This window comes from Oreochromis niloticus, linkage group LG18, assembly GCF_001858045.2.
Source record: "Oreochromis niloticus isolate F11D_XX linkage group LG18, O_niloticus_UMD_NMBU, whole genome shotgun sequence".
NCBI lineage: Eukaryota > Metazoa > Chordata > Actinopteri > Cichliformes > Cichlidae > Oreochromis > Oreochromis niloticus.
The window spans coordinates 34305016-34322596 of NC_031982.2; the positions used below are offsets into that span (position 1 = coordinate 34305016).

Sequence of the window (17581 nt, forward strand, 5' to 3'; positions counted from 1 at the left end):
TTTTCAGACGATGCTTTCAAATGGCACAAAAACTAACTCCTCCTCATCATCAGCGACCTTCATCTGCAGAACTAATAACACCAGCCTAAAAGGAAAACACAGCTCTGAACTGAAGCTAGCACACATTACTGCAACAACAACGTGAACAGACACGTTCCTGCATCATTGTATCTGGTTCATGCATAGAAACAATGAGGCAACACTGCCACCATGAGGTCAAACTGAGAATTACAGTACCATCCTTTACATCCTCATGAAGGAAAGTTTAGAAAAACGGAGGGAACTGCCACCGACCTCATGAATAGATTCAAGGGTTACTCACAGCTTTCCCGTAGGAGTCGTGCACCGGTGAAATGATTCCTCCGATCACAATGAAGCGTCCCGTTTTGTGCAGATATTCTCTGGCTTTTTCTGTAAACAAAGGAACAAACATAAAAAGAAAATAAACGTGAGGTTGGTTTACTTACAAAACAACTACCAAATCTATGGCAAAGTTACACTGAGCTAAGCCTAAATACAGCAATGGAAAAACATTCAAGTTAAATAAAAACTAAAAACATTGAAGTGAACTGAAGTTGGTGGTTTAATGAGACCGAGATCTCTACATGAGTTCAGTGTCTGTGCCGTAATACCAGCGCTGAATTCCTTCATCATAATTAGCTTCAAAGTTATTGTAAAACACTAAACCTCATCTAATCTAACCTAGCCTAGCCTAGCCTAGCGCCCTCTGAGCTTCCTGCTACTACCTCTACCTGGGTGAAGCAGTGAGTGGCTGCAGCTGAAGGGTGGATGTGATGAAGAATATAAAGCCCACTCTCTCAGGCTGTTCAGCCTCTCTGGGCAGCTTCCACTGGTCTGTTGGGTTATTTTGGTTTTCGCACACTTTTTAACACACTGCATACATTAAGCAGCATCCACCACTGACACCTGACACTTTCACACCTCACTGCACGCTTCACTACATAAACAGGAGGACTGGATTCAGTTTGTCTGTTGTTTGAGTCACAGTAACAGTAAAGCAATAAAAATGAAAGTGAAACAAAAGAAGTCACTCTGGAAAACACCTGAGACTAAACTGAAATGAAAACAAGAAAACAAAAATGAATCAAATAAACTAACAAACTAAAATAAAACAAAAAAACTAGAAAAACTGATCTTTAACGGGGTCAGCGGCGGCACAGCTGGGTTTAGTTTCTTTGCTTTAGAGCGTGGTACATTCAAGCCCCAAGGTCCAAATCATTTTTTTCTGTTTTTTTGTTTTTCTGTCCCACTTTAGGTTCTTGAAATATTTTGGCCCGGCTGTAGCTGTGGTCTCTGCAGCGACTCACGACCGTGTCAAACTAAACACACAGGCGTCTTCACTTTAGCTTCACGCTAACAAAAGAAAAAGGTGGATAATTTAATGAGAGATGGAGGACTGAGGAGCCTACATCTATCCTCGCAGACCATTTCTGTTATCTAAGAACGTTATTTATTCACAGAGAGCTGCTTCCATGTTTGAACCCACACACCAAGAAAGATGTGGAGTCGCAGGCAGAGAGCAGAGGCGATGGCACCATGTTTCTCAGCCCAGTCGTGAAGCCTTTAACTTTTATTTACTTGAAGTGTCTTCAGGATCAAAGATCATTAACTTCCCTTTGTTTAATCAATGAGGATAAAACCTTTAGAAAGCTCAACAGCAAAGACTCATCACTTTCTATCCGGCTGTATTTGCTCCATACTGTCAAAAGCTTAAATTATTAAATACAAAAGCATGTATTTGTATCTGATTAAAGCAAAGCCGTGGGAACCACGTTTGAGTTTATGTGAGCCTCTGATCCAGAACTCATCGCCTGTCTCATCAGCTGTTAATGAAGAATCAGCCTCAACAAGCAAACTGTGAGAGGATGAAAAAGAAGCTCTGACCACATGAAGACAGATGAAAGAGTTTCAGATTTCAGAGAATTAGTGGGAGGAAGAACAACGAGCAGGACGTGGAGAAGAGTTTAGCAAGAAAACAGAAAGTCCACAAAACAAGGAATCCAAATCTAGAGAGAAGCAAAGCAAGGCGCTGAAGAACGACACAGAGACAGGAAACAGGAAACAGCGCAGAAGCAAAAGAAACAAGAACAGAAGAAAATCTAAACCGATTTTTCTCAGTTTCATTTTTTATTGTTTAAAGTTTGAACATTTTAACAGTGTGATAGTGAATATGTCTCAAATTCAGTGTCCAGTAACACAAACTAACAGCCTTCTTCAGGCTTATAGATTTATATTTTAAATGTCATTTTGTATTTTTTAAAGTGGGACTTAGTTGTGTGTAAATGGGTGGTGTCATATTTAAAGATCTCATTGGTTCACACGACAGAAACGCTCGCATCACATTTGCAGGACATCGTTTCAGGTCTTTTCACATTGAGTTTTAATTCAGTACCATAAGCCTGGTTTTGGTGACCCTAAAAATATCTTTATTTCAGGTAAGGTGGACATGTATAAGTTAACAAACAGGGAACTGAGTTTGGAGATGATTCAATAATTCAGTTCACAATAACTTGGTGTTTATTTTAATGGATAAATTGCAGTTTAGATGGATTTAAAGGACAAACAAACAGCGTTAAATGTAAAAACATGACTCTTATCGCTCTTTTCACTTTAAAGAGATTATTGCTTGTTGAAAGGTCACATGACACAGCCCAGTGAATAACAGCTCCTTTCACTGCGATGCTGTTACATCAGCTGAACTGTAAACTCTGTTATGTTTTTCCATCTCTGTAAATTATTCATCTTCCAGAAGTAAATCACGAGAATGTCTCCAGCTCATCAACTGAAAACAGAAAGTTTATGTTTGTGACTCCGAATATTACAGTAAACCTGTTTATTAATTTGACTGTATTCGTGACGCGGTTCTTCCGTGTGGAGACTGATCGCTGACCGTCGTGTTTTCCGCTGTGACGGGATGAAGGGCCTCTGAACGCTCTAACAGTCTCATCATTTATCCTACAGTCATTTTGATTCTATGATGAAAACATTTTCTGACCATAATCCGGACTGTAACCTCCGCTGACGCGCAGGGAAAGGCCGCTGAGCAAGGCACTAACAAGGTACTAACATCCCCGGTCTGCGCCCCGCACGCTGACGGGGGGCCTCTGTCCACCAGTGTGCGTGTTTTTGTCACGGTTTGGCTCCGAGGGTTGAGGGGCAGCTCCGTGTTTTCCCCTGAACGTGGGCACGGGCTGCTCCGTGCTGCGTTTGTTTGAGTCGTCGGGATTTTACCGGAGCCGTCGCCCGTTTCAGCACCACCCTCCCGGACAGCGGCCCGGAGTCCGGCTCGGAGCTTTAGCGCGGATATTCAGCACCGGGGTTCCGGTGATCTTTATCCCCAAACACACCCAGACCTGCCACCACCCCATCCCCCACCTCCTTACCGAACATATGGATGTGTCCTTTGGTGATGGGGTTGAAGCTGCCGCAGGACAGCAGGATGACGTGGGTCTTCGTGCTCTCCGTCATGGTTCTCCTCGCTCGTCTTTAGTCCTGGTCGCCGGTCCGTCCCGGTCCCGGTCTTGGTCCCGGTCCTGTCGCGTTCTGTGGAGCTCGCCTATAGAGGAGCAGCCGCAGCAGAGAGAGGGAGGGGGAGAGGAGGAGAGAGGGGGAGGGAGGGGACAGAGAGAGACAGAGGGAGAGGGAGAGAGAGAGAGGGAGCGAGGGGGAGAGAGGGAGGGGGAGGGGGAGAGAGAGACGGAGGGAGAGAGAGACAGAGAGGGTGGGAGAGGGCGGGAGGGAGAGACGGGGGGGGCGGGGGGGCTGCGGCAGCGTCGGTGCGTTACAGACACCGCATCGCGTCACTGCGCTCAGAGCACCCGCGCAGCGCACGCGCTCAGTCGTTCCCTTAACGACCAGCAGCGCATCAGTCTGGCCGGAGCCCTGACAATCTACTGCGCATGCTCAGGAAGATTCAAACTCGTTTGTCCTTGTTATCGTCGCACGTTCAGGATCTTTGGTTCAAACCAGCGACGGACAAACGAAGCTTTGAAGCTTAATTAAAAACGGTTCACTACTATTTTAAACAAAGTCCTCTTTGGTGACACCTGGTGGACAAACGTATGAAGAGCAGCTTACAATGAGCTGCTTCAGTGTGACTGCCCACTCTGTTCTACTCTGCCCACTGTTATGTTTATTTTAGTAATAAATCATTTTGATAATTAAACCTTCTTTCTTTAAACGTGTGTCATGGTGTGTTCTCCTTTTGCTTGTGACTTGATGTTTTTTTTACTACTAACACTATATGTAACAATCTTACGATAGGCTGGGAGTATGTTTGTGCTGTGAGGTCCCTGCCTCCACATGATTATGTAATTAACCAGCGGACAGATATGTTTATAATTAATATACTATACCTTCTATAATTATGTATTGTGTATTTCTGATGTACATTTTAGACCTGGGAGCAGAATTGCTGATGAACTGGTTTTTGTCTAGGAACAGGCAGAACATCTGGCTCCATGTCTCTGATCACTGGTTCACTATCTCTCGCACAAAATCATCACAACACAGCTCAAACCCCACCAATGACTCACTTCCTTATAAACCATTAAATCAGGCACTGAAGCAGCCACGTGCCGAATGGTCACTGATCACGTGACTCTGTTCAGATGAACCAAGCCTCGGCACAGTGTTTCTGAAGCAGCGCTTTGATTTTTTTAAACTTCAGCTTCAAACGTTTAATTATCAACACGTTCAGTTCCAAATATTAATTTTTTTTTTAAAATTCTCTGATTTATCTACCTGTGAGAGTTCAGACCTGAATGGCCTGAATAAAAAGTTTTTCCACAGCAGTCCAGAAAATTCTGGAATACCTCAGCTGGAAATCCCAGAAATGATGGATAGTCAGTGTAAATGCTTCGCATTAGGAGAGGACCAGAACATCTGTGCTGGGAGGAAGTGTCTGTGAGGCATTCTTTATTTTAAGCCCCTCAGGTTCTCTGGATAAAAACCCTTTTTGTTTGTGTTTGTGTTTGTTTGTTTGTGTGTGTGTGTGTGTGTGTGTGTGTGTGTGTGTGTGTGTGTGTGTGTGTGTGTGTGTGTGTGTGTGTGTGTGTGTGTGTGTGTGTGTGTGTGTGTGTGGGCTGAGGCCCGGGATCGAGCCTGTTTTTGGAACTGTGTCCACATCTGAGAGAAAATCTGCCCACAGACTCATCAGGTGTTTGCTCCTCCTTCCACTCCTGGTTTTCCTCAAACTGTCATGACATAGTGCATTATGGGACATAAAATCGGTTGCCATGGTGACCTGCTGCATTATGAACTGTCACAACCGCACACTTGACCAGAAGGGGACCCCTCAGGGAAACGGCGTCAGGTTTTTCCAGTTTCCCATGAGGAAGCAGCAACAGGGACCCAAGATCTCTGACTCACGAGGTGGTGGTGTGCGGCCTGGGTGGAGGCTGTGAGGTGGAAAAGCCTCACCTTCAGAGACATCTCCATAAACATGTTGGTGCGTGAGGTAGAGTAAAATCTGTCCAGAATCTAGTAATCGTCCCTCATTGGTCACCTCAGCTAAAATGTATTTGCGAATCCCTGATAGGTCAGCCAGCCACATCCTTCGTTTCCACTGGCAGTTATTTGCTTCACTCACCTGAGATTTGAGAGCGGTTTAACTCTGCGCTCGTACACCTGCTGCTTTAGTCATGAATTTGATCAACGGCCTGTAGTCGTTACGCTGCTTCAGATCATAGCTCTGGGATAACTGGGATAACCGATGGATTGCTCCTCCTCACCTGACGCGCTCCCTTTGGAAACTCATCTGAAAACTGGATAGTAGCCTGAGACCCGGCCATCATCAGCTCTCATCGCCGGATGAGCCGCTGCAGGAAGTTTAGCTGTTCTGAAACAGAAGTTTGACGTCTGCTGTGAAACCCCCGACACACACACACACACACACGAAGCATCTGGAGGTGCAGGAGAGGAATCAGCTCTGGCTTGTGATTTGAGGTGTCTGATGACACCCATTTTACTGTACACACACACACACACACACACAAACACACACACACACACACACAGTGTAAGCAGCAGTGAAATAAATGTTATCAGGTTTCTTTGACAACATTTTATTTCTACAGGTTCATTTACAGCAGTGAGCGATACAGTGAAAAGACTGTAATCATAAAATAGACAAAAATATAAACTAAGAAAAAAAATTCTACTAAAATTGACCAAACTCAGGAAGTGTTTTCATGGAAGCACACTGCATTAAAAGAGACTCTTTGGAAACATACACTTAAAATAATGAGAAAACTATCGTAATATTAGACACTACACTAACGGTGCGGGAGCTGGAACACTTCCTGTAAATCCAGCCGCACAAAGTAAAGACAAACGTAACGCATAAACATGCAAACAAAGACAAAGTAAGATGGAACTTCTGCTCAGCTCGGGCCAGTTTTATTAATAGAGCAAGTTCCAGAGTTGGGGAGTAATGGAATACATTTAAAATACAAAATATGAGTAACTGTATTCTGTTACAGTTACCATTTAAAAAGGTGATAATTAGAAAACTGTTACTTTGTTGAAATAAATGGATTACATATGTTTCATATGTTCGGCTGTCCCCTCTCTAATTTTGGTAATTAAACGCATTGTCGGAAACCCAAAGAAACACACAATAAGAGGCTCTAATGTAAACGTCCTGTTAATGTTGGTGGCGTCAGTTACACAATGAACCCGGAGCCAGCACAACAGAGACAACAGTGCACCGGCAGGAATGCATTTCTTACTTGGAAACTCCGACACTACTTCATATTTAGAGAAGAAAGGCATGAAATCTGAACGTGCAATGCAAACTCTGTTTTTCAGCAACCAAGTTGCTCTCAGCGTCACGACTCCAACCTAAAGAAACATCTGGAAGTAAGCTCTTTTTTGAAAACTAACATTAGCCTACTGCAGCTACCTTGTTTTAGTTGTGGTAGCTACCTGGGTTACGTGCCACTTCAGTATCTTCGATTTTACTACTGCTGTGTGATTTATTACTATTACTAAAGGCTACTCGCCACCGAGCTAATACTGTTAGCTGGCGTTAGCTGAGGTTAGTTCATAGACTGCAGACTGTTAGACTTGATGGAAAGCATTAACAGCCTGCTAGGTGCAAATAATCATGTGCAGTTCCTAAAGCAGTCTATGAACTAACCTCAGCTAACGCCAGCTAACAATATTAGCTCAGTGGCAAGTAGCCTTCAGTAATAGTAATAAATCACACAGTACATCCATGTAGTTGTAAGAAGCATGAGAATATATTAAGTATTCTAAAGTATTCAGAAAATGTTACTGACATTAATTAATTTAACGAAATATGTTACAAACTACATTTTGGGGTATGTATTATGTAATCTGTAGTGGAATACATTTTAAAAGTAACCCTCCCAACACTGCCAAGTTCACATTAACAGTCATCTCAAAGTGCTTTATGGGTAAGGTTCACATCCCAGAATAAGGTCTGCTGACTTTTGCTTTTAATGATTAAAAAACAATTAGGATTAAACCACTTTTTATTTTAACTGTGTGTGTGTGTGTGTGTGTGTGTGTGTGTGTGTGTGTGTGTGTGTAACTCGCTATACAGTCAGTAAAAAGACATTTTAAGTTCAACAACTGGCCATTACTGATCTAAGTAATTGTGATTATGATTACCTCTATAACAGTAGTCTTAACTACACTCTTAAAGAGAGCCAATCAGACACATGGAGCACTGAGGGGAGGAAGAACTCCCTTCTAACAGGAAGAAACCTCCAACAGGACCAAGCCCAGCGAGGGGCAGCCTGCACAACTGGCAAGGAGGGTGACGAGAAAAAGAAGAGAGATAAGAAAAAGTAAAAGCCTTAATATGTTGTAACATTAACTTCTTTTTCTCATGTTTACAGCACAAACGTGAACAAAAGAGAAGATGTAAGGCATAATTTTTCAAAATATGTAACGCATTTCTGTAAAAATCAAAACTTACAGACTGGACAAATCTGACAGCCTCACCGTCGGCTCCGAAAGATCAAATCATGATTCATTTGATCCATCGAGTACTTTGTCACATACAATAAACTACAGAGCTCTGAGAGTTCCTCTGTTAACCTATATTATTTTCCTAAGCTTCACTTGAAGATAATCCCAGAGATGTTTCAGGACGACGATGTCTCGCCTGTGTGAGTTCGCATGTGGCGCCACAAATGACTGCTTTGAACAAAGCTTTTCTCACACATTTGGCAAGAATACCGCTTCTCACCTGTGTGAGATCTCATGTGGGAAGTCAAATGATGCCTTTGACTGAAAGTTTTGTCACATGTTTTGCAGGAGTATGGCTTCTCACCAGTGTGAGTTCTTAAATGTACAGTCAAGTGACCACTGCGACTGAATGTTTTCCCACATATTTCACAGGAATATGGTTTCTCACCTGTATGTACTGAGGTGTGACTTTTAAAGGTCGATAAGACAGAAAATGCTTTCCCACAGATGTTACAAACATATGGTTTCTCACCTGTGTGAGTTCTCATGTGACACTTCAACGTTGACGCATCAATAAATCTTTTCTCACATACCTCGCAAGGATAAGGTTTCTCACCTGTGTGAATTCTCACGTGAGTGGTTAAGTGCACTTTTCGAATGAAACGCTTCCCACATGTTTCACAGGAATAGGGTTTCTTACCTGTGTGAATTATCATGTGAAATTTTAGCCTTGATGCATTTATAAATGTTTTCCCACATGTGTAACAGGGATAAGGTTTCTCACCTGTGTGCGTTTTCAGGTGGGCATTGAAGTGGCCCCTTCTATTGAAACCTTTCCCACAGGTTTCACAAGAAAACATCTTCTTACTTGCGTGAGTTCTCATGTGGGCATTAAAATTACCAACTCGATTGAAACTTTTCCCGCATGTTTCACATGTGTATGGTTTCTCACCGGTGTGAATTCTCACGTGGTCCACCAAATTGCATCGATGGTTAAAACCTTTCCCACACGTTTCACAAGAATAGGGCTTCTTACCCGTGTGGTTTCTCATGTGGGCATTAAAATTACCAACTCTGTTGAAACTTTTCCCGCATGTTTCACATGTGTATGGCTTCTCACCAGTGTGAATTCTCATGTGGTCCACCAAATTACATCTGTGAGCGAAACCTTTCCCACATATTTTGCAACAGTATCTCTTGTCAACTGTCTGAATTCTTTCAAGATATTTCATTGTGTAAATACGATAGTACTTCTTCCCATTTTCAGTGTCAGGGCTCTGAGGGGAGAGCAGAACATCGTTTGGTCCTCCTTCACTGCAGCCATCTTCCTCGTGAACAGGAGTCACTGTAAAGGTATCAGTCTCCTCCTTCAGCACAACCTGCTCTCCGTCCTGACTGGTGCAGGCTTCCTTCCCTTCTTCTTTAATCTGTGAAGATTCTGGGTCCTCTGGACTGGTGCTAACTTCTTCCTCCTCCTCCTTTATCTGTGGAGGCTGGGGGTTCTCCTGACTGGTGCAGAGTTCCTCCTGTTCCTCTTTAATCTGTGGATGCTGTGGTTCATCCTGGTCCACACCTGAGGGTCTCTCCTGGTCAGTAAGAATCTCCTCCTCTCCATTTTCACGTTGCTGTGGGAGGTCTGGAGGAACAAAGGCAATACGTTACTACACAAGTGAAATCTGAAGTGTGCCAAATAATTTGGGCGACACATTTTCAGTCAGAGCAGACCTCAAAGTGACTAACGGCAGATCAAACGTTAGCTGGCTTCCTAACTTCATCACAAAGCATCAACCATCAGAGAGACGGGTTTTATCTCGCAGATCTTTTGGAGAGAAAAAGGCTGAAGAAGCATGAGTCTGTTACACTGCCATAAATTCAACGTGCAGTTAGACATTACGATTGCTTACAGGCAAACACTCTCTGTCATTTTACTCACAGATATCTGTTGGTTTCCTGTCATTTAAATCTCCAAGTTCAGTGTGCCGATGCAACAGCTCACTTCTAAATTTTGACGCAAAACGCCTCGCAGCTTTAAGAAACGCGCCCCGTTATATTGTTGCGTGAAGCTTGATGGGGAATAGTGTGCTATGACTTTCGGTGGTGATTCGTCACACGATTTTCACAAAATCCAAAAAACACAGAAATTTTCCCGATTTATTTGAATTGGGGAGCGTCCGAAAAAAGGGCACCAACCCAGGCCACTTTGGGGCCCTACCACTCAGCCATACTTTATCACAGAAACATCATTCAAACTTTCTACCGGTCACAAGACTTTGGACTTTTATCAACTAAATTCGTGTTTTGACATCTTTTATGGTTTTTTCACAAAAGCAGTTTTAAGTTTTATCTATGATTTGATTTTTCAAGGAATTCTGTTGCCACCGGATGATGTCATCACCTGCTCTAAAAACTGAGTCTGGAGAACAATGTGAAAAAAATGTCTCTCTCTTTATTTCACACATAAAACTTTTGCCCTACACGGACCATATGTACATCACAGGATAGCCGTGGCAGGAAGCAGTGTCATTCTCATTGAGATGGGATTTATGCATTTCTCAGAAATGCCATTGAAGCGGAGCCTCCTCCCTGTCTCTCCCTTAGAGAACAATCTTAAAACAGCTCCCAAATCTCGGCTGAAACTCAGAATCGGAGGGTGTCTTTACACTGTCACCACGTTCATATAATAAAATCTACAAACATGAAAACTGTATCTTGTAGACTGGAAGTTGCTGCTGCTCACAGTGAAAGGATTTCTCCAATAAAACTTGGAGTTTTCTCTTGTGAAGTATTTGTTGCAGAGCCACATTTCTGTTTGCCGGGCTGACAACTGACCGGGCAGTAGCATAGGCTAGTTCTAGTTTTAGTCATAACTCATATCAATATCAGCACCTCTAATGTTATTAAGTAGCTAAATATAAAGAGACTTTGTGTTAATTAGAGATGTTTAGATAATCAATTTGCCACCAGCTAAGACAGGAAACTTCTTAGGAAAATTAAAATTTAACTTCATTTTAAATGATTATTTATGTTTTGTTTGTTTTTATAAATAATGGTGATTAACTATGAATTTTTGCCTGGGGGCCCAACAGACTACAATCACCACTGGAGGTTTTTGCTTTTAAATAACTACTCTCGCCACAAGGGGGCAGTAATGCAATGTTCCTTTTACTTTTAAAGCCCTTCAGGCCCTCAGAATAACAAATATTAACCCAGAAATTTGCATTTTAAAACCTGGGGGAATTTTTCCCCTTCACTGCTTGCAGATCTCTGGACGCATCTCTACTGAAACTCAAAAACCTATTACCGGTTCTACCCATTTCTGGGTAGAACCCAACTGCAGGACTGTTTTGACTGCACTGATTGGACTGTTTTTGAAGCTGCATCTGATAACCTGGATGAGCTGACGGACACTGTGACATCATACATCAGTTTTTGTGAAGACGTGTGTGTGCCAACAAAGACCTTCTGCACATACAACAACAATAAACCATGGTTCACCCCTAAACTCCAACATCTTCGTAAGGCTAAGGAGGACGCCTACAGAAGTGGTGACAGGGCCCTGTACAAGCAAGCCAGGAACACACTGACCAAGGAGATCAAAGCAGCTAAAAGGATCTACTCCCAGAAGCTGGAAGAACGGCTCTCAGCCAACGACCCTGCGTCAGTGTGGAGGGGCCTGCAGGAAATCACCAGCTACAGACGCCCCCCACCCACTGTTGAAGCAAACAAAGACCTGGCCAACGAGCTAAATACATTCTACTGCAGGTTTGAGACGGACAGACTCCCACGCCTCACCCTCCCCTCCCCAGAGACACCGCTTCAGACACTGACCCCCAACACACCTTCCACCTCTCCCCCTTCACCCTCACCCTCTCCAATCCAGTCTCAACGACCACCCCCACCCTCCCCAATCCAGACTCAACGACCACCACCACCCTTCCCATTTCAGACTCAACGACCACCACCACCCTCTCCAATCCAGACTCAACGACCTCCATCACACCTCCCACCCCCCTTTCCTCCTCCCTGAAACTCAGAATACACACTGAGGATGTGAGTCGACTATTCCAGAAACAGAAGCCCAGGAAAGCCCCCGGACCAGACGGTGTCTCACCCTCCTGCCTCAAGACCTGTGCTGAACAGCTGGCTCCCATCTTCACTCGCATCTTCAACAGATCCCTGGAGCTGTGTGAAGTTCCATCCTGCTTCAAACGCTCCACCATCATCCCTGTTCCCAAGAAACCCACCATCACAGGACTGAACGACTACAGACCTATCGCCTTGACGTCTGTGGTCATGAAATCCTTCGAACGACTGGTGTTAGCCCATCTGAAGGACATTACAGGCCACCAGCTGGACCCTCTGCAGTTTGCCTACCGGGCAAACAGGTCGGTGGATGATGCAGTGAATATGGGGCTGCATTACATCCTGCAAGACCTCGACCGCCCGGGAACTTATGCCAGGATCCTGTTTGTGGACTTTAGTTCGGCTTTTAACACCATCGTGCCTGAACTTCTCTCTTCCAAACTCTCCCAGCTCAGCGTGTCTCCAGCTACCTGTCAGTGGATCACCAGCTTCCTGACAGACAGAAAGCAACAAGTGAGGCTGGGGGAGATCACCTCTGAAACTCGGTCCCTCAGTACTGGTGCCCCTCAAGGATGTGTCCTCTCACCACTACTGTTCTCCCTCTACACTAATGACTGCACCTCCAAGAACTCGGCTGTTAAACTCCTAAAGTTTGCAGATGACACCACCGTCATTGGCCTCATTCAGGATGGTGATGAGTCTGCATACCGGCAGGAAGTTGAGCGGCTGGTACTCTGGTGCAGTCAGCACAATCTGGAGCTGAACACTCTTAAAACTGTAGAGATGACAGTGGACTTCAGGAGACATCCCCCAACTCTGCCCCCCCTCATCATGTCAGACAGCCCTGTGTCAACTGTGAAGATCTTCAAGTTCCTGGGTACCACCATCTCCCAGGACCTGAAGTGGGAGACCAACATCAACTCCATCCTCAAAAAGACCCAGCAGAGGATGTACTTCCTGAGACAACTGGGGAAGTACAGTCTTCCACAGGAGCTGCTGACCCAGTTCTACACTGCAGTCATTGAGTCTGTCCTGTGCTCCTCCATCACAGTCTGGTATGGTGCAGCCACTAAACAGGACAGGAGCAGACTGCAGCGGACTGTACGGGCAGCAGAAAGGATCATCGGTGCCCCCCTGCCCTCCATCCAGGATCTGTACCTCTCAAGAACCAGGAAACGGGCAGGGAAAATCATCACAGACCCCTCACACCCTGGACACAGACTTTTTGACCTGCTGCCCTCTGGCAGACGGTACAGAAGCCTGCAAACCAAGACCACCCGACACAGGAACAGTTTCTTTCCCCTCGCCATCTCCCTTCTAAACAGTTGACCTGTCACACTGCTCCCCACTGCCAGACGGCAACTGCACCTTATGTACATTCTGTAGTATTCATTCCACCTCATTTCATTTCTGTATTTTATGTACATAAGTTTAGTTATTTATAGTTGGTTTACACAGCTTTGTGTATGTATGTGTATGCATGTGTAATGTATATATAGACGTGTGTGTGTGTGTGTGTGTGTGTGTGTGTGTGTGTGTGTGTTTTACATTGCTGTGCTTGATAGCCACCATCTACCGGAACCAAATTCCTTGTATTTGTCTGCACATATACTTGGCCAATAAACACGATTCTGATTCTGATTCTGATTTCCTGACCGAGCTCTGGATCACGGGGGCCTCCCAATTTTATTAGTGCAAAACCCCCCCATCAATTTATTTTCACTTAAACAAGCAGCTGTTTTTATGTGCATTAAAGCTATATAAAAATTTAACAGTGGAAATGCAAAGTCCTTGCTGACAGTTTAACCAAAAGGCATTTCCAGTGGAAATTGGCCGACAAATCCTGAGAATAGGGCTGTGCGATATGACCAAAATCTCATCTCCCGATATAAGAATTCTATCGTCCCGATAACGATATAAATCACAAAAATGTAACATTTTCTGTAAATTCTGTGAATCTTGGGCAGCTCGTCTTGCGGGAAGTGTTTCCAGCTGGGCGTCGTGTACCTGGAGTCGAGTGTTTTAACCGATGCATGAAACGATACATTTTTAGACAAAAGTTGTAACGGCCGCCGTTTTCTTTGTGAGTATTTATTACACAGCGTGCTGCGGGGAAAAGCCTGTTCTAACGTTTGAGTCTAAGGTTTATTTTTTAGCACCTGGGGCCCGTTCTTCGTACCTCGCTAAGTAAGTTAGCCGGATTTGATTGTTGACGATTTCGCGTGATCTTGGATCATTCGGTTCTCCGAAGCTCATCCGGGACTTGCTGCCATAGCAACTGATCCGTAAGCGTAAACCTGCTCGGGAGCAGGCTTACTTTATGTAAACAGGATTAGATCGCGGCCACTCAGGTATGTCCGCTTCATTTATACGAAAGCAACAGCGATATTTCTCCACTGTTTGTCCATAAATAAATATTATCAATGTAACTAAAGATAATGCAGCATTTGATTCTTTCATTGATTTCATACAGATACATACAGGTCATTTCCTAAAAAAAGGGAAATGTACTATTAATCATGCTATGTCATGTATGTGATTATTTCAGATGTAATTCATATTTTAGAGTAGAGCTGGGCGATAAAACGATAACGATATGTATTGCGAAATAACTTTTTCTCGATAGAAAAATTAAACTATTGCGATAGACCTCATCTCTCTTGTCCTCTTTAAAAAAAAAAAAAAAAAGAACAGCCGATCCAAATTAAGTAGCGCAGAGCCGAACCAATCACAGCCGCAGCGTCACGTCACATGACTTGTTACGTACAGCACAAGCGCCAAGGCGCACATGTGTATTTGTTTTTGCAGCCGGGCCGCCCAGGTAATGAAGGAAATGAGTTTGCCGACTACAGAAAAATCAACCGAGAGCGTGAGCGAAGGTTACCGAAGAAAAAACAGATGATGGTTCCAATGCTGGAGAGATTGTCAAACGGAAGGGCCACAGAAGTTCCGTAGTGTGAAGGTATTTCGGCTATTTCAAGTCTGACAAAAAACAGAGTAGCGCGCACTGTAAATTGTGCCGAAAGCAAGTCTGGATATACAATAAAGCGGTGCATGCTCAATCTCTGACTGAAAGCGCTAATTCGTCATTCGGCTTTTGTCAGACTAAAGTAACTGTTAAAACTGTTTGAAAAGCTAAGCTATACAACAAGGAGAGATTGATGCTACGTCCACACGTACCAGGGTATTTCTGAAAACGCAGATTCTTCTATGCGTTTGCACCTTTCGTCCACACGTAAACGGCGTTTTCAGTCACTGAAAACGGAGATTTCTAAAAACGCCTGCCAGGGTGGATATTTTTGAAAACTCCGTTTTTGCATTTACGTGTGGACAAGAAAAACGGAGAAAACGCAGCGTCAAAGGTGTGCGCCTTTTTTGACGTCACACTGTGCGCCACGTTATTGTTTCGGTGAAATGAATTTCTACAATACTGTTACTGTTAATTGTACTCTCTGCAGTGTTTAAATGCTTACATACACACACACACACAGTTACTGTCCCTCCACACATACGACTCGGTTCTGTTTCTATGCCCCATCTTTGTTTACTATTTCCTACAGAGGCTTCTAGACTTCTGATTGGCCAACATTTCTACACGGTTAGGAATATATCGCCACCTGTTGCTTTGGCATGTTCCTAGCAGCGTTTTCCTTCATTTCTGCGTTTACGTATGGACGGGATTATTTTTTAAAACGAAAACGGAAAATCTCCGTTTTCAAAAATACCCGTGTGCGTGTGGACGTAGCCTGAGAATTTCCTTTTAGTTCTCAGTTTATTTGATATTGACAAAAGTTAGTCAATTTTGTCTGTTCTTCTGTAAAACGACCTAAGATTTATTTTTAGAATTAAAATTTTGTTTCTAAGTGGAATTGACAATTTAGTAGTCTGTTTTGTTTGTTCTATTTTGAAACTTAAACGCTTTAGCGGCTGCCTTTTGTGTAGTTTACAATATTTGCCTTTATCTGAAACTGAAGTCTCATGTTCCTTAAGTACATCTACCCTGTTGAACTTATTATGGGAAATAAATATTTAAATTAAAACAAGCTGCTGACTATTTCACATTTTACTTGTGAGCAACGGCACATTTAAATCTTACAAATATAGTTATTTGGCTTATATCGTGATATATATCGTTATCGCCTGAAATGAAAAAAACATATCGTGATATGAAAAAATCTTATATCGCCCAGCTCTATTTTAGAGTAGTAATAGTAAAACACTTCGTGTAATCAAGATGAGAGACCACGGCTATAAAAGCGAAGGTGGATTTAGGAAGTCTGTCGCAGCCATGTCCTGTCCGTTTGTACGCGAGCAAGGAAGGTGCAAGATTGATAAGGAGAGTTTTCAGAATTCAGCGTATATTGCGGGATAGACAGGATCCTTTAGCTCAGCGCGACGGTGTGCTCATAGAGAGATATCGATTTTCCCGTCAGGGTATTATTTTCTCTCTCTCTCTCTCTCTTCTCATCTTCTTTTGCGCATGCGGGCCGCTTTGAGCGCTCACACTAGAGCGCGTTTGCTGTCGCATTTTATTTGTAGTGTGAACAAGCAGACAAAAAAAATCGGATTTGATCAAAAAAATCGGAATTGAGCATTAAGACCTGCAGTGTGAACGTAGCCTTTGTGGGTCCTGTTGTGGCTCTAATGTGGAAGAGGATATGATGTAATATAATATAATGTGGTATAATATCACATGATATAATGTAATATCATGGATCACTTACGAGTTTAATTTGTCAGCAACTTTCTGCCAGCCCTCTCTCCTTGCTTTTGCAGCCTTTGCAGTGTTCCCTTGCATTTTAATTAGACTCTGAAACTCCTGATATCCCTCAATCAAGAGTTCTTGCTCTGCTGCCGTGAAATACTGAGCGCGCTCCTTCGACATCTTCGCCGACCAATCACAGGGTTGCCGATCAATGTTTCTACTATCGATGCGTAGCCCCTTTTAAGCCACCCAGTGATCTCAGATTACTTCATCCAGCTATACTAATCGTCAACGACAGGTGTGTTCGGAGAACCGGATTAGCGAGCTCAAAGTTAGCGCGATGATTTGATCTTGGATGTAGTAAGCGAGGTACGAAGAACGGACCCCTGGCAGCTCTTTTTTACTTCTCATCCGTAAATAATCTGCTCTTTCACGTGATTCAGTTTATTTTGAAAAGTCTCAACAGGATCTTGAGCTTTATTGTGAAAGGTTTATGTGGAACATAAACAAGCGGACACGCGATGCTGTTACCGTCGTTGTTGCTAACCACAACGCATAAAAACAGGCGCTTGTCTGTCTGTAGTGTGGTTATATTAAATATAAGAGAGAGAGAGAACTTTAAGAAATTAATATAGCCACTACAGTGACCATCGAAATGATGAAAAAATATTGCCGTAAACAGTTTATTTTGAGACATCACGAAACAAACAATAGCGTAAAGTGAAATGATAGACGTTTTTATATCGTCGTCCGATATATATCGTTATCCGGTTGTTCAGTCTGACGTCACTGGCCGTGTCTGGGCCTAAACTCCGCTGCAGGTTCATATAT

At 43.4% G+C, this 17581-nt stretch overlaps 2 protein-coding genes across 2 annotated transcripts in view; both read right to left on the reverse strand.

The window, feature by feature from the left end:
* nmnat2 (nicotinamide nucleotide adenylyltransferase 2) overlaps nt 1-3643 on the reverse strand; it is a 14037-nt gene extending 10394 nt beyond the window's left edge. The window contains exons 1-2 of the mRNA XM_003458930.5: nt 3405-3643; nt 323-411 (exon numbers count right to left, since the gene is read on the reverse strand). Of these exons, the coding sequence (XP_003458978.1) occupies nt 323-411; nt 3405-3489 (174 nt within the window). The 5' untranslated portion in view covers nt 3490-3643. The remainder of the gene's footprint in view (nt 1-322; nt 412-3404) is intronic.
* LOC102077170 (zinc finger protein OZF) overlaps nt 1-17581 on the reverse strand; it is a 34142-nt gene that overhangs the window by 10394 nt on the left and 6167 nt on the right. Inside the window, exon 2 of the mRNA XM_019347420.2 lies at nt 5996-9598. Coding sequence (XP_019202965.1) covers nt 8139-9598 — 1460 coding nt within the window. The 3' untranslated portion in view covers nt 5996-8138. The remainder of the gene's footprint in view (nt 1-5995; nt 9599-17581) is intronic.